At 38.8% G+C, this 24,612-nt stretch overlaps 2 protein-coding genes and 1 long non-coding RNA gene across 7 annotated transcripts in view; 2 read left to right on the forward strand and 1 right to left on the reverse strand.

The window, feature by feature from the left end:
• The window catches only part of PP2D1 (protein phosphatase 2C like domain containing 1), a 5,905-nt gene extending 1,851 nt beyond the window's left edge, over positions 1–4,054 (forward strand). Inside the window, 2 exon segments of the mRNA XM_010300434.2 lie at positions 2,663–3,148; positions 3,151–4,054. Coding sequence (XP_010298736.2) covers positions 2,663–3,148; positions 3,151–3,908 — 1,244 coding nt within the window. The 3' untranslated portion in view covers positions 3,909–4,054.
• LOC142600540 (uncharacterized) overlaps positions 1–7,078 on the forward strand; it is a 20,648-nt gene extending 13,570 nt beyond the window's left edge. For both annotated transcript variants that reach the window (XR_012834081.1, XR_012834082.1), the window contains one exon: positions 6,965–7,078. This is a non-coding gene — a long non-coding RNA (uncharacterized LOC142600540). The remainder of the gene's footprint in view (positions 1–6,964) is intronic.
• Positions 4,096–22,600, reverse strand: RAB5A (RAB5A, member RAS oncogene family). Of its 4 annotated transcripts, XM_075745848.1 has the most exons (7): positions 21,072–21,143; positions 19,899–19,967; positions 16,257–16,507; positions 12,461–12,612; positions 11,349–11,471; positions 9,413–9,506; positions 4,096–5,585 (listed from the first exon to the last, which is right to left on the reverse strand). In XM_075745848.1, exons 3-7 carry the CDS (start codon positions 16,417–16,419, stop codon positions 5,470–5,472), a joined length of 648 nt encoding a protein of 215 aa, XP_075601963.1. In that variant the 5' UTR covers positions 16,420–16,507; positions 19,899–19,967; positions 21,072–21,143; the 3' UTR covers positions 4,096–5,469. The 4 variants fall into 4 exon arrangements, with proteins under 4 accessions (XP_075601963.1, XP_075601962.1, XP_075601965.1 ...); XM_075745847.1 differs by lacking the exons at positions 19,899–19,967; positions 21,072–21,143 and adding an exon at positions 22,348–22,600; XM_075745850.1 differs by lacking the exons at positions 19,899–19,967; positions 21,072–21,143 and adding an exon at positions 22,542–22,561.
• Positions 22,601–24,612: the final 2,012 nt, after the last annotated feature.

Raw genomic sequence — 24,612 nt, forward strand, 5'->3', positions numbered from 1 at the left:
AATTATGTACATATAAAAAGCTGTTGGGTGAATAGTTTCAAATGGATTTGTGTCTACAGTTATATTCCCTAGTGTCTTTCAGTCTCTGCTGGAAGCACGTCCCCAGTACTATTTTTCTATCGCTCTCTGTAGCATTAGTAAGGAGTGTGCCAACACTGCAACTTTCCATGAACAGGGGTACTCTTTCCTCCTCAGATGTGTGTATTCACAAAACATAAGACTTTCATATTTCTTCATACGACATTTGAAATTAATCAAGAGGGTCAAAGATCAGTAGGTAAAAGGGAAAACCATTTGAGAAGCTTCATTTCTTCAGGAGGCAAAAAAAAAAACCCCAAACCCCAACCCAAACTAGAAACATATTCCACCTTTGGAAAAACTGATCCCAGATTTAAAAAAAAAAAAAAAAAAAAAAAAAAAAAGAGTATTTTTGCTTAACAATAACACGCAATCCTCTGCCAGCCAGAGGAACACTACAAACCAACTTGAACATGCACCGACAGTGAAATAAGGACCTGGTCCACCCCGTCCCTTTCCTCTCCTCCATTCTCCCGATGCTTGTTGCTACAGCCATACTTCCTCTACCTCCAACAAGCATTTTTGCAGCAATCAAAACTTTACTGTTACTGGTATCAAAATTGGTAGGTTAGCGCTAGCTCAGATACTCTAGCAGGAGATGCAGTCACACCTGTAATGGGATACAGGAGTAGTTCACATAAAGGTTGTACTGTTTTCAGAGCTAACACACACATTTGTTTTCACCTTATTGAGTAAGAAACCTATTTTTATTACAATGAGCTTGAGAGATAGGATGAAGTTAAGAAAATTTGGTAGACAATTCACCCAACCAAAATTTTCTGGTTCTAGTTACCTGCCTCCATCCTTCCCTCCCAGATGAGGTTTTATGCTGGCTGCAATTAAAGATATTGTAAACTCAAGTTCTGCTAATGAATTAAGGCTTGAAGTTGATCAGAGATACTTTAAGCCTTTTATGATTAAAGTCCACATTTTTGAACCACTTCTAAATACACATTTATTTAATCTAATACACTTAATATTCCACCAAACGTATCACATCAAAGAAAAAGATTTGCACAACATCAAGCTTCATTTTTCCCCCCAGAATGTGTTCTTACAGAAGTATAGACATGTTCCTTCAGCACCAGGTAAGCAACTGAAGAGGATGGTCAGATATGAGGAGCCGGAGATGGTGGCATTGGCCAGCTTTGTCTTCTTCATTTAGTCCCACATGGATAGGTCAGCTAGTTTTTGTCGATTCTTTTGCCCTGTCTCTGGTTTGCAGACAAGGGACTTGCATCCAAAAGCGACTAGATTTTACTCTTTCTCACAGTCAAATTGCTCCACATGGGTCATATTATGCCCTTTGTTAGGCTTACAGCTGGTGGTCTTACTCAGAGGGTTCAAAGGAAATTTTAGACAATCTTCTAGCTCTCCATGGAAATCAGAGGAAGGAGGAGGAAGCAAGCACAAGGAAACATTCACACAGCATAACTTAAGGCATCTACATTCTATAATCAATAAAAAGGTGTATCCTTCAGTTTGATATTCTGAATCACCTTCTAGCGAAATCTGCCTTCACACAGACTACACTTAGCTGCCTCCTACGCTAGACAACGCCAATACTTCCCAAGAAATACAGCTACTGTATACAGCAGTGCCTACTTACACTTTTCAGAGATCTGAGCCCTAGTCTAGCCAGATGATATTAAAAATACAACATAAATCAACACACTGCACCCAGCTTAGCGTCTGGAAAACTACCATCCCACTGAAGTTCCTTCTGTAAGACATCACTTTTGCCCTTATGCCAACAACACGGGAGCAGACCAATCACCTCCCCTAGCACAAAAAATGGTCTTCTCCCAGGGTAGCCATAGAGGATCTCAAACAATACATCACTATTTCACAGCTGTTTTTCTTTATGCTCTGCATTAAATCTGACAAAACTAGTCACCTGCAGTGTTGCAATTTCTAACACTTTTCATTCTCACTCTGCAGATTTCAAGAGTGTTGAGGGAAAGGTAAAGTACCTATTCCTACGACAGGAAAGAAGTTAATCCTCGACTTCTCATGATAGTTGTGAGAATTCTTGGTCCTTTGGGTCCCTTAACTGAGGAGGAGATTTAAGGCATCATGTTAGTAAACTAAATTCTACATGATGTCCAAATTATTTTCAGGTATTAAAAATTTTATTCTGCTAAAAATAGTCTGAACCTGAAAATTCTTGATGAGTTCATTCAGCCATAGTATTTTGAAAGCACACACTCTCCTAGAAAGAAAGAGTATTTGAGAAAAATATGCACTCTTGCTCAAAAAACCGTCAAAGTGCAACACTTCTATCAGCATATTAAGCTGAATTAAATGTCACTTAAGACTCCTCATAAGAGTTTAGTTGCAGTCAGAATAATAAGGTTCTAGAATAGTCTTCTGAATATCTGGGGGGGGGGGGAGACACAGAAAACTTTGCTGTAAAATAGAACCAGATGCGTTGATGGATATGTTATTGCCTGTGGCAGTAGAGAATTGAACTATGATCTCGGGTTTTTTCCCAGTCCTTAGCAAAAGGCTGTTAAATTAACAGCAGTAACTTAAAAAAAAATCAGTATGCTACAATTCAAAATGTTATCTCATTCAATTTTAGGTAATGCACATGCAGTCTTATGTAAAAATGGAAAGATTTACTGCCTCTCAAAAGAGCACAGCACTTCTAACATAAGTGAGAGAAATCGCATACTTCAGAATGGTGGAAACATCAGCACTAATGAACCAGATGGATTAGTAGAAGGGTACCTGAGAACTACAAGGGGTCTTGGACATCACGGAGATCCAGTACTGAAGAGATTAGTTATACCTGTACCTCATACCATATCTGTCCCTATTGATGATACTTGTCAGTTTCTTATTTTAGCTTCTAATGGGCTTTGGGAGGTTTTGGATTATAATGAAGTACTTGCATTAACTCTAAGAATATTCACTCATTATTTGAGAATGTATGAATGTGTTCAACAAAAGGGAACTTCTCCATGTAAGTGTCAGTATTTGATGCCACTCACTGAAGACAACTTAAATGACTCAAAGGCTATTAAAGATCAGCAAAATGGAACAGAGATGCTGTATTCCGATAAAGACATTTTCTCACTGACTTAAAAGGCAACCTGAAACAAAATAAGCCAAAATGTTCTAGGAGGAACTATCTGCAAAGTGAAGATGGAGTTCCTAAGGAAACTGATGACCACAAAAATCAGTCTGATCCAGAACTGTCTCTTTTCAGTAACAATGAAGTAAATTCACAGAATAGAGAGATGAAACAGTCTGATGCTAGCACACAAGGTAGCTCTGAAGAACTGAAACACTTTGAGGACAGAAAAGTTTATCTATGTAACAGATTTCAGCCACAGACTGCAGTACAAGAAGAAACAGACACTGACAATTCCTCTGCAACAGGTCCAAGTTACACCCATAAACAGCTGCAAGAGAATGTACAGGCAACAGGGTCTAAAGACATCAATCAGCCCCCAAAAGATTTAAGAGCATGCCTATCTAATTATGACTCAGTTCCACAACTGGCAGAAAAAATGGACTCCAAGATATTTTGTGACAAACTTGCAAGTTACACTGGTCAAGAACTGCTGAAGACTGTATCACCAGGGGGTTCCAAAGCACCACTACAGATTGAAGAGGACACAAAAACGTACTCATCCAACTGCAAATCACAAACTGCAGGAAGAGGCAGAGTCACCTCAGAGACACTCTACGACAACGCAGCAAGCTACATTAGTGAACAGCTGGTAAAGGCTGCGTTAGCTGCAGGTTCAAGAGATAATATTACTATTTTGATTGTACTTCTAAATGGATGTGATAAGATACCCTATTACCACAACATTTAAAAATTTATCATAGGATAACTGGAGCACTACAGTACATATAGTACACGTTCATATTTAGCCGTGTCATGAATTTACTCGTAATCATCTTAAATGCTGACCCATACAGTAAATCAGACATCTTGTCTGGAACTGTGCAAATGCAGTAAAATCTTCTGAAACTCTCAATAAGAAGCAGTAATCAAATATATTTTTTTTTTCTTTTAAACCACTTTATTCAAACCTGAGCACCTCAATATAAAACTAAACACTGGTGAACTGTCATTTTCCTTGCTAAACCCAGATTACTGCAAATTTAAAATCTGCACAAGTTTCTGCTATCAGTTCAACATTTAAATAGACTAATTCATCTCTTCTGACACACTTGGTAGATTTCATATAATGAAAATAACTAAAAGAATTAGTGCAATATACTGGACAGATCAAAATAAAATGTACTTTGGAAAACAAAGTTGCAAAGTTCATAACTGACAGACAGCAGTACTTATGTTACAGATAGAGGAACATCATTTATTACTGTTCTAGCCATAAAGGAAGAACTTAGAACCCCCTTTGATTAGAGAGGAAAAAAGTTAGCTTTAAGTAACTGTACATTCTGTATACCTTTAAGCAACTCTTAAATATTACAGAAAGTATTAAACAAATGTAGACTACAATGCAGAGTACCTATTTACAGTACATTAATATCCAAATTTAAAATCAAGTTGGATGTACATAATCGTTAGTGCACTATTTTTTTTCCTTAGGAGAAAAACATAAATTGTAATGGCCAGCAATGATCAAAAACAAGAAGGAAGTCACAGACACCAAGTTTGTTGTGGTTTTACTTGAAGAGCTCTTACAGTTTGCAGAGGAAAAAAAATACCCTAAGTCGCAAAGTTGAATTTACTGGTCTGTACCCTCTGAACAGATTAGAAATTAAGTTAAACTTGATTTATCACTAACTCCTTTAGATAACTAACTGGGTTGATATAATTTACATACAGTGTACCAACTAAAACTCCACATTCCTGCAAGCATAGGGTTTTTAAAATTGTTAATGCAAGTATTATTTGTAATTAAATTATTAAACTATGGAATGTATAACTAAAGAGTAGATACCTGCAGAAACAACCGGATGCATCAATACTGTGAATAAGTTTAAGTAATTTTAAGACCCTGTTTCTAAAAAAGGTTTTAAAGCATATTTGAGAATTATGGAAAGTCCCAATTCTATTTATTATAACAGTAATCAGTATTGAGGCTACAGGAACTGGCCAATTAGGTCCATAGAAAGTAGTTCTTCTACACCCCTAATGGTAAGTGATTTTTAAAACCTTTCAACTGAAGGAAGTTTATTCCGCTTCCATCTCTCCTCTACTGCTGAAACATTACAGCCAGTGGTGGATACATGCATGTTAAAATTTTAGGTCAAAAGAAAACTCTGTATCATGAACTTGATTATTATCATAAGTCTCTTCGCTGTTTGGAAGCTGTACTGGGCCAGGTTAAGCACTCCAATTCCATGGTTATTAACAGTTAGGAAGCAGAAGAATATTCAGAACAGTTTAAAGCAATTGATGTTTTAGTTACTACAACATTGACTCTTGGGTGGTTGTGTGGGTTCAGTAAGGTCTACTCCTCTTCCTCTGGCAGAGTTGGCTCCTGCATTCTGTGGTTCATTCTTGGGCAATTTTTTTGCTATAAAATCAACAAGAAATAGGAATTAAAACTGAGATTGTAACCAAGATTAAATCATCTGAGTACACAGTCAACACTTTATTACCCTATAAGCATATCAATATAATCACTATAAAATCTGATTAGATTCAGTGCGTTGGTAATAAAAGAAGTTAAGACACTTGACTTCTTAATTATTAACTACCTTATCTATGATTGTCAAGAGTTAAATGCAATAGTAACTTGAGCAGTAAAATGCATTTGCACAGGTATGCTATGCCAGTAAATGATGGCTCTTGCGGGAATCCACCTACACAGAACAGGCTTTAAGATCAGGATGTTAGTGCTATAAGATACAGAAAGAAAAAGCACAAAATACAGACAGAAATGGGTCAAAATACTGCCCAGCCATCTAACCAGAACAACTATTTGTGTACAACGTATAAAACGGCTCGCAGCACTAGATCAAGTCTCTCTTTTTCAAGCTCTCTCTTCTCTCCAGCTCTTGTGAATTAATTGACTGTGATCATTTCTTTGTTGCCCTGTAGCTCTCAGGTACCTCCTTGCTCCTGACATGAAAAATAAGGGTGACAAGTATTACCTTTCTGAGCAGTACCTCCTCCTAGCAATCTTCTGATGGAGAGAAAGCTGTTCTACATAAAAGGACTTGTGTGGGGTTGTCTTGCCCATGTTACCAGGAAAAACTTCTTCACTGTGAGGGTGACAGAGCACTGGAACAGGCTGCCCAGAGAGGTTGTGGAGTCTCCTTCTCTGGAGATACTCAAAACCTGCCTGGATGCCATCCTGTGCAACCTGCTCTAGGTGATCCTGCTTTAGCAGACGATCTCCAGAGGTCCCTTCCAACCCCCTACCCATCCTGTGACCCAACAATCATCCCTGTTCTACAGTTTGGCTGCATGCTTCAACTCCAAAGTAATTACTTTGGCCAGCTTTTTAAAGAACAACTCTTCCTAAAAGGAATAAAATGCAAGTATAACAGCCAAAAAAAAGCAGAGTACATATTATCAAGATGTGTTGTGGTGCTAGATAATCTCACGGTGATAGGTAATCTAGGCTCCCTTTCCCACAAAACGTTTGACCAGATGATCTTTTGATGTCCCTTCCAATTTGGGCTGTTCTATGACTCTATCACAGAGCCCAAGAGTTCACATGGTACTAAGCTGCTGTGACAATACAAAGGGACAAAGCACCAGCAGAAAAATGCCTTCACAGCACTGTCATTTTGGATTCTAGATACACTCTAAAATTGTAAAATAACATGATTTTTTTTAACTGGAAGTTCCGAATGAGCTCTAAAGCAGTCAATTTACAAGCAGCTGTAGCTTGCATCCCTCGATTCTGTCCATATTATAATTTTTAATTTTCTCCCAATTTTGAAGATCTTAGTTACATTGTCCTGAGAACTGCACCCATGTTGTGCAAAAGGCCATTCCAAGTTCCAGGTAATACTTATGTCCTCATCAAGACTTCCCTTCATGGTCCACTGCTGCAGAGATATTGTTCTGAGCATTGACAAAGCTGATTTTCACCCATCAATGTGAAAGAATACTCACACAGACAACCAACGTTGCAGACAAAATACTAAGGTACTAATTAGGCACTGTTTTCTCAAATTTACTTTGTATACTTCATTAAAATATGGGAAGGTAAGAATTATTGTTGATATAACAAATCACAAAAAAAAAACATTTTGGGGATTTTTATTTTTTTAAACAAGATGCAAACTGCACCTTTACACAAATTCATTTTAAAATTTCATCAGAACAGTGTAATTGAGCATTTCTATATCATTAAATGCAGGCCTATCTCTAGCATTTATGAGAAAAATATACTTTCCACTCATAGTTATGTGTTTTTATGCCCCCTCTTGCCAAGTATTCATAGCTAATATGAAGCAAGTACTTGTTATAAAGTGCTGCTATAGTGATAATTTAATTTGGATCCACTGGAAGTTTGAACCACACAACAAATTACCCTGTGCTTTACTGACTTGGAAAGCAGAAGGTAAGAGCTCTTTAGAAACATTTAATTTTGATAGCAATGCTGTTTTTCACAAAAATAAGTGGGATAGAGACATCACTGTAGTGCAAAATACAAAACAGATTTAATAAGGTTATTTGACACTATACATTACTATTGCCCAGTAGCAGAGCCACTACTGTGATTAAGGTTATTACTAAATACATTGGTGACCAAGCTCAAAACGCATGCTTTCTTTTTCCTCCACTTCCAAAATTTTATTATAATGAAATACAATTTTGTGTCTATCAATGGAATTCACAAAATTTCTTAGTAATGTATACTTACTATTACATGTTAGGATCTTTACAGAAATCCCTAAGATTATGTCAGGGCTAAAAATATATTAGTAAATTTACTTTTCACATGAAGCGTCCTTTACTTATACTTGGACATTGAATTTAAGCACACATTGTCATCTTTGGCACAACTAAGAAAAGCTGTGTAAAGCTTTTTATGGTTACCTGTACTATGGGAAAGGTGGGGCTTTTTTATATAACAACTAACCCTTAATTTTGGGTTGCACTCAAAGAGTTGTAGTCAATGGCTCAATGTCCAAGTGGAGACCAGTGACGAGTGGTGTTCCTCAGGGGTCAGTACTGGGACCGGCACTGTTCAATATCTTTGTCAGCAACATGGACAGTGCGATCGAGTGCACCCTCAGCAAGTTTGCCGACGACACCAAGCTGTGTGGTGTGGTTGACTCGCTGGAGGGAAGGGATGCCATCCAGAGGGACCTTGACGGGCTGGAGAGGTGGGCCCGTGCAAACCGCATGAAGTTCAACAAGGCCAAGCACAAGGTCCTGCACATGGGTCAGTGCAATCCCAAGCACAACCATAGGCTGGGCAGAGAATGGATTGAAAGCAGCCCCGAGGAGAAGGACTTGGGGGTATCAATTGATGTAAAGTTCAACATGAGCCAGCAGTGTGCGCTTGCAGCCCAGAAAGCCAACTGTGTCCTGGGCTGCATCAAAAGAGGCGTGACCAGCAGGTCGAGGGAGGTGATCCTGCCCCTCTACTCTGCTCTGGTGAGACCCCACCTGGGGTACTGCGTCCAGCTCTGGGGGCCCCAGTACAGCAGAGACATGGAGCTGTTGGAGCGAGTCCAGAGGAGGGCCACGAAGCTGACTGGAGGGCTGGAGCACCTCTCCTATGAGGACAGGCTGAGAGAGCTGGGATTGTTCAGCCTGGAGAAAAGGCAGCTCCGGGGAGATCTAACTGCGGCTTACCAGTACCTGAAGGGGGCCTACAGGAAAGATGGTGAGGGACTGTTTATGAGGGAGTGTAGTGACAGAACAAGGGGGAATGGGTTTAAGCTGAAGGAGGGTCAATTTAGATTAGATGTTAGAAAGAAATTCTTTACTGTGAGAGTGGTGAGGCACTGGAACAGGTTGCCCAGAGAGGTTGTGGAGCCCCCATCCCTGGAAGTGTTTAAGACCAGGTCGGATGAGGCTTTGGGCAATGTGGTGTAGTGGAGGGTGTCCCTGCCCATGGCAGGGGGGTTGGAACTAGATGATCTTTAAGGTCTCTTCCAACCCAAACCATTCTATGATTCTATGAATCAAAACAGGTACACAGAACTTGCTGACAGGAATTAAAAAGTAATGTAGCTTAGCTATTCCAAGCTAATAATTCAAGTAAGTTTATCTGACTTCTGAACACCACGAAAGGTATGAAAAGGCCTAAGGAAACTTCAGTGCCAGAAATAATTTAGGTGAAAACCAAAGATCTTAGGTTTAGGAAGATTGTGATGGTATGAATCTCATGAAAACAATTCCCTTAAATTCTCAGTTTGTTCACAAACTCACCAATTGCCATGAATATTTCATTTACGTTCATAGATGTTTTGGCAGACGTCTCCATGAACAATAAGCTGTTGTCGTCTGCATAAGCCTGTGCTTCCTGAAAATTAAAGAACGTATTACTTCATAAAAAAACAGAAGAAAATCAATCATTACACATTGTACTTTTATCGCTAATAAGGAATAATTTCTATACCATTTTGAAAGAAAGTTTGTTGAAACACTCATGTGACAATGTGTTATCAGTTACGAAGAAGTTACAATTGCATCAAGCAGCTAAACATTTAGAAATGCAATCTTAAATATCTTGCTCATCTTAAAAATATCCAGACAGAAAAATCTCAGACAAAACTAAATAATAAATATATATTTATTAAAAAGACAACCCTGATCCTTATACTTGCTGTGATAGCAAGAACGAATAAGCTCCAGAAAACGTATCAAATGTCAGAAAGGCTATTACCCTGGAAAGGAGGCAGTTTGTGAACTGTCTTGAACCTTTCAACTATTGAGGTAGATGTATTTGAACAGTTTCATTATTGTGACAGAAATTCACAATTGTAAAACAAATAAGCAGCATTAAACATCTTGCCATATTATTTCCCTTTTCAGTCTGAATTTTGGTCTGAAATACATAGTTTATAAAGTTTTCTATTTTTGCCACTTCCTGTTAGCCAATTTGGCTAAGAATCCCCAACTTCTTATAATATAACTGCCTTCACCTTGAAGAGGACATCTGCAAAAAGCCAAACTATAAAATAACTATAATGAAAAAAGTAATCTACAGCATTCTATACTCATTTAAGTGACATCTACTAAGATCTATGTAACTATATCTGAAATAACACAGTAACAAATACCTAAAATCCAAAATGTGCTTTGCAATGAGAAAGGACTGTCAAGCCTGCAAGGAGTCCATAAATCCACATTAACAAAAAAAAAAAAAAAAAACCAAACATTTGAAAAATATTAAGATCGTAATTGTAAAAAAATTAGTAAAGGTAGTTCTACTTTGGTAATCAAATTTGATAAAGTTTTTGACTGCACACATGTATGAAATTTATGTTAAATACCACAATTTTTCACAAAACAAAGGTCTTCTGTCACAATTGACATGGAAGTACAAAATTAGACAATCCAGTTGTTGCATTCTGGCAGAAATATACCTAAAGCACTGCTAACCTTCATAGTCCGACTCCTATAGTTACAAAAGGATTTATTACTACACACAGCAGTAAATACACAGTGCCAGTAAATACAGATTAAAACAGTAAGAAAAACCAATGACTAAAATAAAATCTTAATTCAAATTCAATCAATTTTGAATGGACCAGAACCACGTGTAGTAAGTTTTATTTGCTTTGGAAGCTATTTTCTGATTACTTGGTTAAGCTTTCTAGAAGACAAAATAGAAATACTGCAGTGAGAACACAAATATATCCACTAAACCAAAAAGAATGCCATGAAAAGCACAACTAAAACTTGAACACTGCTTCAACAGCATAGCCTAAGCAAGTTAAGCACAACCAGGTTTATATCATGTGATAATCAAAATTCTTCTGCTGGTCAGACAGAATGGTTTGCACTGCGAGTTACTGTTGTCTCATCCACTGAAACTCTAGTTACTGGTAATTTTGGGTAGAAGACAGGAAGAGGTCACATCAAAGAACAGAAATTCAGTTAGCCTTAAAGATATGCAAATGAATGAGTTACTCCTCAAAGTCAAACTTAATGATTCAAAAAAGTTTATTGCTACACATCACTTGTGCAGAAATAGATTTTTCGGTAGCATGTATAATTTAATTAGGCTCAACTGATGTTTGTATTTAACAGCATGACCTCTATAACAACTGGCTAGGCTATGCATATAAGCTCCTCGTAGGTTTGTTTACTTTCTATTCCAACAAAATGCTATTTCTATAAACAGAAGTTATGTACATACCTGGAAATCCACAGCTCTTTTGTTAGCTAGATCAGCTTTGTTTCCTGCTAAAGCTATTACAATGTTAGGACTTGCTTGTCGCTGAAGTTCTTTGACCCAATTTTTCGCTCTGGCAAAGGACTCCTGTTAATGATTGCAAAATGATGCAACTGAGTTTTATCATCCTTTTGTACTCACCTATTATCCCAATCTCTGTTATCTACACTTCAAGCAAAAGGCCAATGCAAGGCTGCTACCTTTGTCCAAAGGCACACTCCAACTTGCCAACTGAGCTTTTAAAATGAAACACTCCTACCTTAGTTCTCAAATGTGCTTAGTTGGGATAATGCTGAAAAAGTAAGTAAAGATAGGAAGATCTTTATGTAGACAAGAGTAAGGAAAAAGAATTTGTTAAGAAAGAAAATGGGAATTTTAATTTCTCCTCTAGAAGAATCAAGTTTATGAACAACTCTATTGAAAGGGTCTCAAAACCATTTCTAATTACTGAACACTGTTTACTATGGTACAGGGTTTCTGGGTTTGAGGGTTTTGGTTTTGAAATCTCATTTTACCAAAACCAAGTGAAGCTTATCTGATCTAAGTTCAAATAAAAAGAAATCAAATAACCTTAGGTTTTGGTCCCAATAGCTTGTCCTACCTTTCTAATCCTTACCCATAACTTGCAATAATACAGTATTAAAATAATGTCTTTCACTATCAGAAATAAACTGCCACCAGCAATCTGATGAGAGTAACAGCTCAATTCTGGTGAACTGATTTAAAGGTGGGTTTGAAACACTTCTACAACAGAATTTGCCTTCTCTCTTTTTCTAATAAAATAATAATGATTAAAAACACCTAGAAATGGTTTTTTGGCAAGAGAAGTTTACAGACACAATTTAACATTACATGGTCCAATACAAAATGAGCAACCTGATCTAGTGAAAGATGCCCCTGCACACGGCAGGGAGGCTGGACTAGATGACCTTTAAAGGTCCTTTCCAACCCAAACCACTCTGATTGTATGAAGTGATGAACTGAGTCACACAAGTCAGTGAGAAAAATTAAGGAAACATCAATGCAAGACTGCTAATTTTCAAATCCCCCTTGTGCCTCCCTAATATAGCACTTACCTCATTTGTAATGTCGTATACCACTATAGCTGCTTGTGCTCCTCTGTAGTACATGGGTGCTAAACTGTGGTACCGCTCTTGCCCAGCTGTATCCCAAATTTCAAATTTTACCGTTGTATCATCAAGACATACAGTCTGGGTTAGAAAAGCAGCTACAAAAAAGACAGAGGTGCTGAAACCAGAAGTCTGCTTAGATCTCTATATTCATATAAAATTATGTTCACAGAGATGCAAACATGATTTCCTTAAACAATTCAAGCCTATTATTAAAATATAGCAGGTTTGAAGCAAGCATTAGCTGATAGACCATAACTCTGACCAACACAGAACAGTTACTTAAACAACCAATCTTTCCTTAAATTAAAGACATAAGAAAGCAGTAATTGGAAACAAGTCCTTTTTTTATTTTGCAATAGTGAATCTGAATAACCACAAGCCTTCTCTCAAGTATTCTAGATACATTTCATCCTGCTTCAACAGACTATACAGAATATCAGTAACAGCATCCTATCATGCTATAATCCCCAACAGTTCAGATATTTACAGTTCTACACATTTACACTATGTATAGTATCTTACAGCTTTGACCTTCAGCTCCTGATAACTCCAGCTTAGTTAACGAGTACCAAAGAAAGAATTCTCAAAAGTTCTTGTTCTTAAAGCAGCCATATTTTTGACTTTGCATGCAAATGATCTCACGAATTAATCTCAGCATAATTTTGACAGCCTGCATTTTCAGGGAAACTTGCATCCATTGCCACTACAGCTAAATGCATTACCATAAATGATGGTCTTCTAATTACAGAAAACAGTAAGTAACCTATCCAAGTTTTCAAACAGTTACTCCTAGTAAAGATTTTCCATTCAGATTAAGGTACATATTAGAAATACAGAGGGGAGTACCCAGACAATACAGAAACCCATATTACAAAACTAAGCTAGAATCGTAAGAATTTCTTGTCAGGGGGAAGCAAGATTTCCTTCTATTGAGGTTCTCTTCTACCTTTGTTTTTGAAGTTTAAAAATAAGCACACAACTATTACAGTGGTCTGACAAGCTGTCTTGATTACCTGCTTTATAGTCATATTGTTTGCCCAGTTATAGTACACGCACAGCAGAAAATGCAACAATTCCGAGAATTTAGATGAAAGTTTGAGCAATCCAGCATAAATGCTTGGAGTTGTTTTTCCGGTTATGACAGACATTTAGTGAAATACTGTGGACTGGCTTGCCCTTGCTCCTTCCACAAACAAACAGCAACAACAAAAAGTTTAAGACTACCTGCTCGATGAAACACTAAGGGAAGCCCCCTACTTGGCTGAACTGGGGACTCTCATCACAAAGCATACTGACACATTGTGGCCGATTTAAATCGAATGTCTGAAGAGGTACTGACCCATAAGCTTGGCATACCTGTGATGTTACCCTGTCCCACACACTCCAAGACATCATAGCCTATGAATCATTCCAAAACTGCTGCAACTGTCAACTCAACTTATTACAGTAAACCAAAAGCAAGTCAATCTTGCTTTATAAAGGACACTAACTACCATACAGAAGCTGACTAGTTAAGTGGTCAGGTGTTCCTGCTTCAGGGGTATTCGCATCCATCACAGATGAGCAGGTAGGTTGGAGAAGGTAAAGACTTTGATGTTCCAATGTTAAATCACCATAAATCTCTCTAAGTGCTAAATATCCAAGCACTGGTAAAACAGGCTTCTCTTGGTAGTTCCCCAAGCAGCCTAGAACCAAAATAAAGAGGGGAAAGTAAAATACATCCTGCATCAGACTAAAGGCTTCCACCTCAATATTATATTTCTCCAAGGCAGAGACAAGATGCTAAACAAGTAGAATATTAAGTTCTTATAGACATTATGCTCTTCAACAGAAGAGTGTACCTACACTCCATAAATGAGGGGAAGTACTCAGGAAGAGAATTAAAACAAGGGTTTATTCTATATGACATCCTCTTGTTTTTGTTGAAAAGAACATTTCAACCACCATAAAGTGCCAGTTAATTTCAGCAAACAAGGTAACTTTCTTCTATCTTGCAAGGCCATAGTAAATTGACAATTAATCAGCTGTGTTAATTATCTGAAAGCCTATCAGCCTTAACTGCCATACTTTTGTCTTAAGCAACAGGCATTGCTACATGAGTCTGAACTGGCAAAGTCTAGTTATCAAACACGCTACCACCATCCAACATGTCTGCCTTTAACTGCACTCTTTCAGATGTTTTTATTCAGCTTCACAATGCACATAAGCCTCTCTTTGTTAAAAGGCTCTTCTTTATACAAAGAAAATTATGCCTTAGGCAACTACAATCTACAGAGTTAAACAGCTTTCTCTATAGAAAACTTTTTCTGAATCCCAACATTGCTACATTTAATCTCTCAGCTGTATTATATGGCATTTCCTTGTTTCTATTCTATATAGAAGAGGCACAAGATAATACAGATTACACTAAACTCCATATATCTGAACTTGAACTTAAGCTGTTGTTAAACCTTTTTACAGATTTTAAACGGTGTAACAGAGTTTGGGTTAGCCCTAGTTCTAACCAGACACTAAACCAAGAAAAAAAAAAAAAAGGAGGTTAAATGAACTGGAGATAGCTGAAATTGAGCAATGAGTATCACCTGACTGGTTTTTTAAGTTACTCACATCGATATTGGGAAGTTAATTCACTATAGATCTTTAAGAATGCTCTCCATATTACCATATAGCTGTATGAGATAATACAGAAGCCTTTCACACTAATACTTACCCTAAAGCCATTATAAAACACACAAAGCCAAAAGTGAGCATTAGTAATACTGCTAAAGGAAGAAAAAAGTGGTTCTCCATTTATGCTGACAGATACACAAAATAAATACATGTAACAACTAGAAATAGGGTAAAAAAAAATGATGCAACGAAATTCAGCTTGTATTTATTTTTGTAAGCCTTGTAGATTTTTTACTTTCAACAACTGTTCATGTGTAAAGACACATACAGACCACTGAAAGGGCTTCACAAATATTACAATGAAACAGACTGACTCATGCAAGCAGCAACAGGGCCTACTAGAGAATATTTATCAATCCATAAAATCCATATCTTGTTTAAGTCTGTATGCTGTTAAGTAGGTTTAGGATAAGTTTAAATCTATCCAAGGAGGAATACAGTTCAAAGCACAAACAACTTCAACATACAATATAACAGAAGAAATCTGCCAGGTGGGTGAGATAAAATCTGTTCACAGTTAAACAGATTTTTTCTTTTTTATTATTCTAGTAGCCAGCACCTGTTTTGTTTGAAGTCACAATACGTAAAAACAGCACATTAAACTCTGTCATTACTAGCAAAGGAAGGTGTATCTAGAAATATAGCAAAGTTCTCCCAAATCAAAAGCAAGGTCAGGATGCATAAATGACAACACAACCCTTTGGGAAGATACAGCACTTTGTTTTCATAGAAACAAAAGTTCTTAATTCTTATTAAGTAGTTATTTCATGCATTAAGCATACACACAAAATAGCCACACATCCACCCGCAAACAAAATATAACATCAAGCCCGGTTTTCAAAACTATGCAGTTCAAGCACATTTGCTTTCCCCACTTGACACGGATGTTTGCTATAGTCCTGTGCCAACGACAACTTTTAGCTTAGAAAGTTACAGGTCTCAGTTAGAGGCTCAGATTTGATCCTTGCTGTCAATGACCCATTCTAGAATTGCCATTACATTCAAGGTTGTGAAGAGCAAGGATAATATAAATTCAATGTGAAACAAGTTAACAGGATAATTTTCTCACCTCCAATCGTACTTTCTTGAAACTCATGAAACTGTCCTTTTACAAAACGAAGCACCAAACTTGATTTGCCAACTGCAGACTCTCCTAAAAGTACTAGTTTGAACTGGCAAATTTTATTTCCAGCATTTGGCCCATTGGGTCTTGTTGCTCCTCGATTAGCCATGCCCAAATTAGAAAGAAGTCCTTTGTTTCAAGCTTGTGAAAGCAAGTTCCAGGATTCAGATCTCAGTGGTGCTTCTGCCAGTAACAACCTGTTTATGAAAAGACAGTGGATGGTATTAGATTTACAAACCAAGTAAGAAAAATCTAATTCACTAATGCAACATGGATTACATATAACTTGTCCTAATATTTACCAAAGCCAAGAGTCCAGAGTACAGTTGCCATCACTGTTAAGATGTTGACTATAGACAAAAACCTATGACAAATGAACCAGTTACCATCTTCAATACGCACTCTTCCCATTAAAGCTTAAAATTAGAACATTGAAATCCAATTATGTTTCTTCTTGCAAGACTTCAGTCTCTTATTTCTTATACCAAGACTGAAGTATGAAGATTCAGACTTTCACATTATTGGTAAAATATCAAATGATAAGAAATAATAATTTTTTTCCATAATTTTGCCATTGCTAAGAAATATTCCAAAGCCAGCAACGCTACAGGATGCTAAAACATTGAGTAAATTGGGGAAACGATCACCACATCAAGTTCTTTGTAAGTATACTTCATCAATTCACTTCTATTACATATATCAAATACAATTTCCTTAAATAAAAGTACAGAAGATATTGATGCACAAATCATTAATACGTTCTCTAGTTAACAACTGTGCTTTGAAAAGCAAAAGTATAAAGCCTTCCATATGTAGAAAAATGGATTGTCTTGACCAGTAAGAATTCCAGATCACTTTGTGCAAGTCACCAGAGAACTATCGTATGATGATAAATTGCTATTTCCAGTACTAACACATGCCCTAGCAGATCAATATTCAGAGATCTACCTACTCTTCTTTCAAATTCCTTAAAAAAACATAAATCAACAATATTTATTCAAATGCACAGGCAAGCCTTTAGACACTGCTAGTATCATTTCTGAACCTAAGATATATGCTTTTACACACTAAACAGTAGAGATAAACCTTTTTGCAGGTAGGCATTGCTGTATGAAAGACCAGTACAATAATTTTCTGTATTCTCTTTCCTCCTAGTTCCCAAAATGAAATTCCAACTGAGCCCACAAGAAATATACCTAAATGATGGTCACAGCTCTCAGTGAGAGAAGCACTTGCTTCTGTATGTCTGCTAAAAAAAACCCACAAAACCAAACAAAAAACCCCACAAACCACCAAACCAAAACCCAGCTTATAACTTTGTCCTACTCCAGTTAATTATTTACTTGAATTGTGCACACTTTGTGGGGGATACAGCTTTGCCAGCGTCTAGGGTGCAAATTAGTTGAGAGCATATTCTCCTAACACAAAAAATGGCTCTAATACACATGCTGCAAAAAGGTAAGGAAACCTACTACTTTCAAATGACTTGTTGCTCTTTCTTCCTTATGGTAAAGGAACTACATTTTAAACCAAGCAGTAGTCTTTAGCCATCTTCCCATTTCAAACCACTTAGCACATATATCAGGCACTTGAGCATTCCAGTTTGCTACACACCTAGCTCAGACACTAAGCCTTCATTCTCCTTCTTAACTCTCCCTTTTGTAAACTCGAGTCCTGAAGAATCTCCTTTTCTGGAAAGTGCTTTTAGCAGAACTCCATCCTCCACTAAGAAACCCCCTCACAAACTAGTTTCCATGCAATAAGTGAAATGTGTTAGAAATCTTAGCATTATTTATTCACTAACAGTTGAAAAACCTGGTATTTTATTTCTAGCTGTAAACAGAACTTGAATATAGGTCTTAGAAAAAAAATATTTTCAACATCTTAAAGATGCTCCTTTTCCCACACCTCTCAAAACAACTTAGCTTCTTCCAAGTAGGATATTCCAATTCTGTATTCATCCCTGCCTGTCCTGAGTTTGTGTCCTGTTTGACTATTACGATATCCTCAAATCAACAGATTTTTTATTTTAGTTGCACATCATGATCTAATAAATATCAAGTTTTGGATATATGTTCTTACAAACACATGAAAGTCTACCACAGTGAAAGAATGTTTCTGTGAAGCAAAAAAGCCCCTGCATATTGCATCATCATTATTATTAAATACCATGATAATTACATATGAAAATTATTACTCATTGAATTAATTTTGGTTGACTATTTTAGAATACAGAAATGAATCCAGAAATGAATCCAGTTATTTCAAAAATACCAGAGCTTTCATCCTTACTGTATAAAACAAATCACACACAGTTGGTGTGTTGGTTGTCAGGCAAGACTCTTCCCCTTCCCTCGCGCTGCTGCAATATGCTTCAGAAGTTGTGGAGCAATTTGGATAAAAATGAATCAGTGACAACAGTTAATCTCTCCCTAATTGGACTACAAGAGAGAAAGCAGCCAAAACATAGGTAGCTCAGAATACTCTTAGCCATTTGTTTATCTTTTCCTTAGGAAAAGTAATGAAGACAATTATTTCTGTTTTAAAATGAAATACATCTGTTTGCTGTAGCATTCTGATGTGTTTGGGTAACCATGAAATAATTTTAAAACCTTTAATCTTAATTCATCTCATGTTTTTCTAGACTCTGCAGCATTAATAAAGACATAAGGACTACATCCAATGACCATGCGAGTTGGTACTCTTTGGAGCAAGTGACTTCTAGATGACACACAGCAAGGAAATCAACCCACTACACTGCTTGCTTGCTATGACTTCTTTTTTGCTTACTGTTTCCCATATTGAAAGCAAAAGGAGGTATGACAGAAAACCAGGCAAGACTGATTTAACTTGCATATCTATTTGTTCCAACTGGCCATTTACAGCTTTTAGTTATTCCGATGTATATCACTTCCAAAACAGTAATTACTAGCCCTTGCAAAACTGCTTCAAAACCCAAAGCTGAAACAGGTTGTCAAGAAAAATATCTAATTCAATTTTTACAGATGCCCAAGCTACAGAAGCTGTAGTTATCAGAGAACTTCAAAGTTTACACCCTTATAACAAAATCGTTCTAGATGCTCAGATACCATGTACAAAAATAACCAACTCTCAAGCTGATAGAGATCACACTACCTGCGAGGAAGGCCATCAAGTCCCAGAAACATAATGCAAACATCATCCATTCAATAGTCACATCAATATATCTAATAACTTAAGAATAAACCTACTACAGTCATACTACCCACTTTTTAACAGCTCAGGATAAAAAAAAATGCAAGACTGAAAACCTGATAGAGCACATACAGGTGATTTTCATGTATTAAAAAAGTCACTAACATCTTCTGTAAGTGCATATGGAAATCATCATCTTTTGAAGCTTCAGATGACATTGAAACTGTTCAGTAATTTCAAAACATGGCAACATACAAACAAGAAAAACAAGGGGAAGATTTTCCTCATATGAAGAGAAGCAGTACTACAGTTTGACACAGCCATTACAAAAAGGTTTTGGCCTGCTCTTTTCACATTTGTGTCCTGAACACGGTGCCTCACAAGGATTTTAAAGTAAATTTCAATGCTACAGACCCCATGCATGCTCCAAGTCTCAGGTCACATTCATCCTCCAGTTCCATAAGTCATGTCTAAAATACTAGCCTTGAGAACGGTAAAAAAAGCACCACACAAGAGAGGAATACTACATTCAGTATGCTACACAGACTGCAAATTCAAGTCTTTTTTCACAAATCACTTTCAAGACAATTCTGAACACTTATTTCAAGGGCTTAGCAGCCATACCTATTTTCTACCCTTAGCTTTGGTGAAAATTTCCAAGAAAAGACCCATTGACATCCCCCACCACCATTTTTGTATACTAAGCAAACTTTGTAATCAATGTTTGGAACACATGAAGAAAGAAAACCTACAGATATTTTCATTCATCTACACAAAAGCAAGTACATGACTGTTTGACTTGAACCAAGCTCTTAAAATGATACATATGGAAGTTATGTAAGGGAATTACTCATATAAAAATCTGCTGAGCAAAGTACTATGGAAGTTTCTTAGATGGATGGCTTCATATGGATAAAAATAAGGGAGATTTTCTTACTTTTATGGAGTTTAATGTGAGAACTCCATCATGTATTAAAAAGCAAGGCCCATTTTGCAGTCTTGGGCACTACAAATACATAGGTCCTTCTGCAAGTAGGAACTTTCACTCTGCTCATGAATATCCCCCAAAGGCACAGCAGCTTCAAGCAGAAATGCCAGAACAACAAAGTTGGGAGCATAGTATTAAAGTACTCCAGTTAATCCTATGAAGTAATTTACCAGATGCTAGGTATTCTCATCACTCTAGAAAGGAAATTTATATGCTGCTAGATAGTCTTTGTTAATGAGTTTTATTTATGAAAGCCATAAGTATTTTAATAGATCACACAAATTTTATTATGTTTGAGTCTGTGTACAAAATACCAACAGTCCTAGCCAATACCTAAAAATACAAAGACCCCAACAAAAATTCACAATAAATTTAACACTGGAACATTCCACCACTTTTAGATTACAGGGCAAATAGCAGTGTTTCTTATCATGAACACACTTACTATTGTAGTAATTTCTAATAGACTTTTTCACACTTTACGAACAGAGACAGATCATACAATGTTGAGGTTGCAACCATTATCTACTTCAAATCTGTTCATACTGGACTATCTTGAATGTTTTAAAAAGCTGTATTTATTAGGCACTCCTACTAACCAAGTTTTTTGTTATTCCTTTCCAGGTTTGGCAGAATTAGGGTGGCATCTTACTGCAGCATTCAAGACAGTGATACATACAAGTATCAAAATGCTTCTCACGTGTAAGCCAGTTTATATTGAAACATAATAAGACAGTAAGTTAAACAAGTGAATCAACACAGCCACTGCAAAAAAAATCATAGCCTAGAAAATAACCATCTCATAAGCTCATATGAATGATGTATAGTACCAATTGTTTTCTGATAAACTGGTTTATCATGCAGGAAATGTAAGTACTGATGACTGTACTATGATTGTCTCTAGCCACCTCACTTCAGCCAACATTTTATTATTACAGAGTAACAATACACACATGCAATCTAGCCTGCCTGCAACTCTGAAAAGTCACTACCAAATTGGAAGATACAAAGATGGCACGCTTTTTACTCAGTCTGAACATTACATGGAAGAAGCTGATTTATGTCAGCTGCTTAATTAGCTGTTCAGCCTCTCTTTTCCATCCCTGGGCTCTGAAAGAAGCATAAGGTAGAAAAAAAAAAATCATCAAAAATGCCGAGAGCATAGTCTTTCATGGCCCTATTGTCCGGAACATTTTGATAGTCCAAGAATTCAGCTCTCCCCTAAGAGGGCATATATTTCTCCACCATACTCTAGCTTTATGTGCAGTTACAGTTCACTCTTACGCAGAGCATAGCCAGTATGCTAGGCCTGCCGTGATCCCTCGGATGGCGACGCGCTGTCCGAGTATCTTACTTCCCACCTTATTCACCGTCCCTTCTCCAGCCGCAAACGAAAGGGAAAGCGAGGGACCCATCAGCCAACCTCCCTTTCCGTATGTCACAAGCAACTCGAAGGGAATAACCCTGCCCTTGCAGCTAGAGCCAGCGAGTGACACCCCACTGCAGGAGAGCCCGCACGCAGGGAAGGATCCCTGCCCTCCCCTCCTCGCCGCCGTCGGGGCCCAGCCCCTCCAACCCCCGCCGCCGCCGCCGCCACCTCCCCTCCCCCGCGGCTCCCTTCCAGGCACAGGAATAAGGGGAAGTGGGAAAATCGGGGGCGCCATTTTGAGACGGAAAGGGAGAGACCAGCCTCTCCTCCCCGCACGCCGGGCTGCCCACCCCGGCAGTCCGCACCACGGCCCGATGTTCCCGCAGGGCCCGACGGCGGCGCCCGGGGGAGGCGGCCGCCGGCAGGAACCCGAACAACAGAAGCCCCCCCCCCCCCCCCGCCCCGCGAGCGCGGTCCCCCGCCCCGCCTCGCCACCGCCTCCTCACCTGGCCGGGCCGCGGCGGCCGCGCACGGGGGAGGGGGAGGAGGGGGAGCCGGACGGCGGCGCAGCGACGTCTGTCCGTCCGACGGGGCTAGCGGGTGAGCCGGGGCAGGGTGGGCGGAGGAGGGGGAGAAGGGGAGGCGGCTCCTCGGCGGGGCGCGGGAGAGGGGTGGGGGCGGGGGCGCAGCCGTGCCTCACCCAGCCCGCCGCCAACTTCCGCCGCCGCCGCCGCCTCTGCTACGACCAAAACACACAGGCACACGTACTTCCGCCGCCGCCGCCACGTCACGGCCCGCACGCGGCATGCGCTTCCGGTTCGTCCGCCCATCACGTGACCCCATTCTTTTTCCCACCTTTTTCCTCCCCCTCCTCCTTTTGTTTCTTTTTCCTCTCTTCCTCCACCCGGTCGTCACCATGGCAACGCGGGGAGCCGGTACCCCTTCCATACCCCTCCTGCAACGGTCACCACGTGCCAGCCCGCGCGGAGAGGCGCGAGGCGGGCCGGGAGCCCCCACCGGCCGCAGCAGGTGGGGTCCGCGTCACGCCTGCGCCTTTGTAACCGGGTAAGTCCCGAGGAGCCGCTGGTCAGTGCGGAGCTGGCCTCTCGGCAGGGCGGGAACTTGGCCCCCTTGGCCCGCAGGACGCCCCGTGCCTCCTGCTTCGCCGCGCCGAGGAGAAGCGTCTCGGGGAGCCACCGAGCACCTCCCGTGCCTGTCCTCTGGGCACTGCGGGCACAGCGCAGCCCGAGGAGGCCGCGGAGGTGCCAGGGACGGGAGCTGGGTGTCACGGAGACAGAAGGGTCCTGGTTTAATGCTTGAAAAGAACCAGTCACCAAAGCTATAAGTTGAGGTGAAAGAAGGAATTACACAGGAAAAATCTGAATTACAGTTGTAAATTTACCTAACTTTATAAAAAACAACCACTGATAAAGCCTTAGACATAGGCCCATTAGTGGGAGAGAGCTAAAACTTAACAGGATGCTAACACAGAACAAGTCTTGATGGCTTAGTAGGTGGATGCAAACAATCTGACTTAATACATGCAAATATTAAATAACATACCTTGCTGTAGAAGTTGTTGGACATAGGTCATTGATTCTCTATTACTGGTGTATTTTTGTGAACTCTTTGTAATCCTGTGGGCATTTTTATGTCTATAATTGAGGAAGAATCCTGAAGAATTTGAGGATAATTCAGGGATGGCTTTTAAGAATGGTTAAAAGACTGGAAAACTTGCCTCACAGTGGAGGATGCAAAGACCTGCTGACCTCGTAAGACAGAAGGGTGAGGATCACTTGGTCACAGACTGTAAGTGGGGTGTACAGGAGACAAAGCAGTGATGATAAGCGTTTCTTCAGTCTAGCAGCTTTAACAACATCTAATAGTTGGCATTTGAAGGAAATAAAAACCAGAGCTAGTAAGACATTTAATAAGTTTATCAATAATGGTATTTAATCATTGGTACAACTTAATCAATGAAGATTGTTTGGATACTCCATTCTCAAAATATGCTTTAGTTCAACCACATGTAATTTAATGGAAACAAAAGTTAAGTTATGGAAAGCCTAAGGCTAGTCTTATACTGGAGCTGAGGCTCCATTATGCCATTCATTCATAAAAACATAGGACTTTAGCGTTAGTCGTCCAGTCAGTCCTCTTGCCAATGCAGATTTACTTTCTCCTGTTGTTGCTGCTGCTTTAGAAATATGCTGAGAACAGGAAGGAAGGTATAATCCATCATGTCACAGCCTTTTTTTTTTTTATCATCTCCACTCTTTAGTGCTGCTTTGGAAATATCTCATTACTTGTAAAATATTATAGCCAATGGCCTTGGAATGAGAGGGAAATCAGCAAATCTCATATCTGTCTTCTGTTGTGTTTTCCTTTTTGTCTTTTTTCCCCCTTCTCTAGTGTGGGCATACCAATAGTTTCTGAGGTGAATGGAATAAACCTAGATTGTTCTTTTTCTTTTCATCTTCTTCAATTCTTCTTTTCCAAGTACTTCCATTGTTAGCAGATTGGTATAGAGTAATAATTTCACCATTCTGCTTTACTAAGTAAAAGTTAATCACTTACATAAATGCTTTTCATAAGGCCAATATGTAACTTAAAAAAAAAAAGTGAAAAAGACTTTGAGTTCACCAGTGATGTCAAGTGCCAGACTAGTTCCCAAGAAACTTGTTTGAAAGTACAGAAGTTTTCTGAGCTGTGAGTTTGCTGAAGCTTACAGTAAAGACTGCCTTTTAGAGTATTTGTAAGAGTTGCCCTTT

The sequence above is a fragment of the Balearica regulorum genome, chromosome 2 (genome assembly GCF_011004875.1).
Source record: "Balearica regulorum gibbericeps isolate bBalReg1 chromosome 2, bBalReg1.pri, whole genome shotgun sequence".
Lineage (NCBI taxonomy): Eukaryota > Metazoa > Chordata > Aves > Gruiformes > Gruidae > Balearica > Balearica regulorum.

Coding starts and splice junctions, on each gene's coding strand:
- RAB5A (XM_075745847.1), bottom strand. CDS start 16,419: ATGGCTAATCGAGGAGCAACAAGACCCAATGGGCCAAATGCTGGAAAT. Junction 11,472..12,460: donor TATACGACATTACAAATGAG/GTAAGTGCTATA, acceptor AATCATTAACAG/GAGTCCTTTGCCAGAGCGAA. Junction 9,507..11,348: donor AAAGAGCTGTGGATTTCCAG/GTATGTACATAA, acceptor TTTAATTTTCAG/GAAGCACAGGCTTATGCAGA.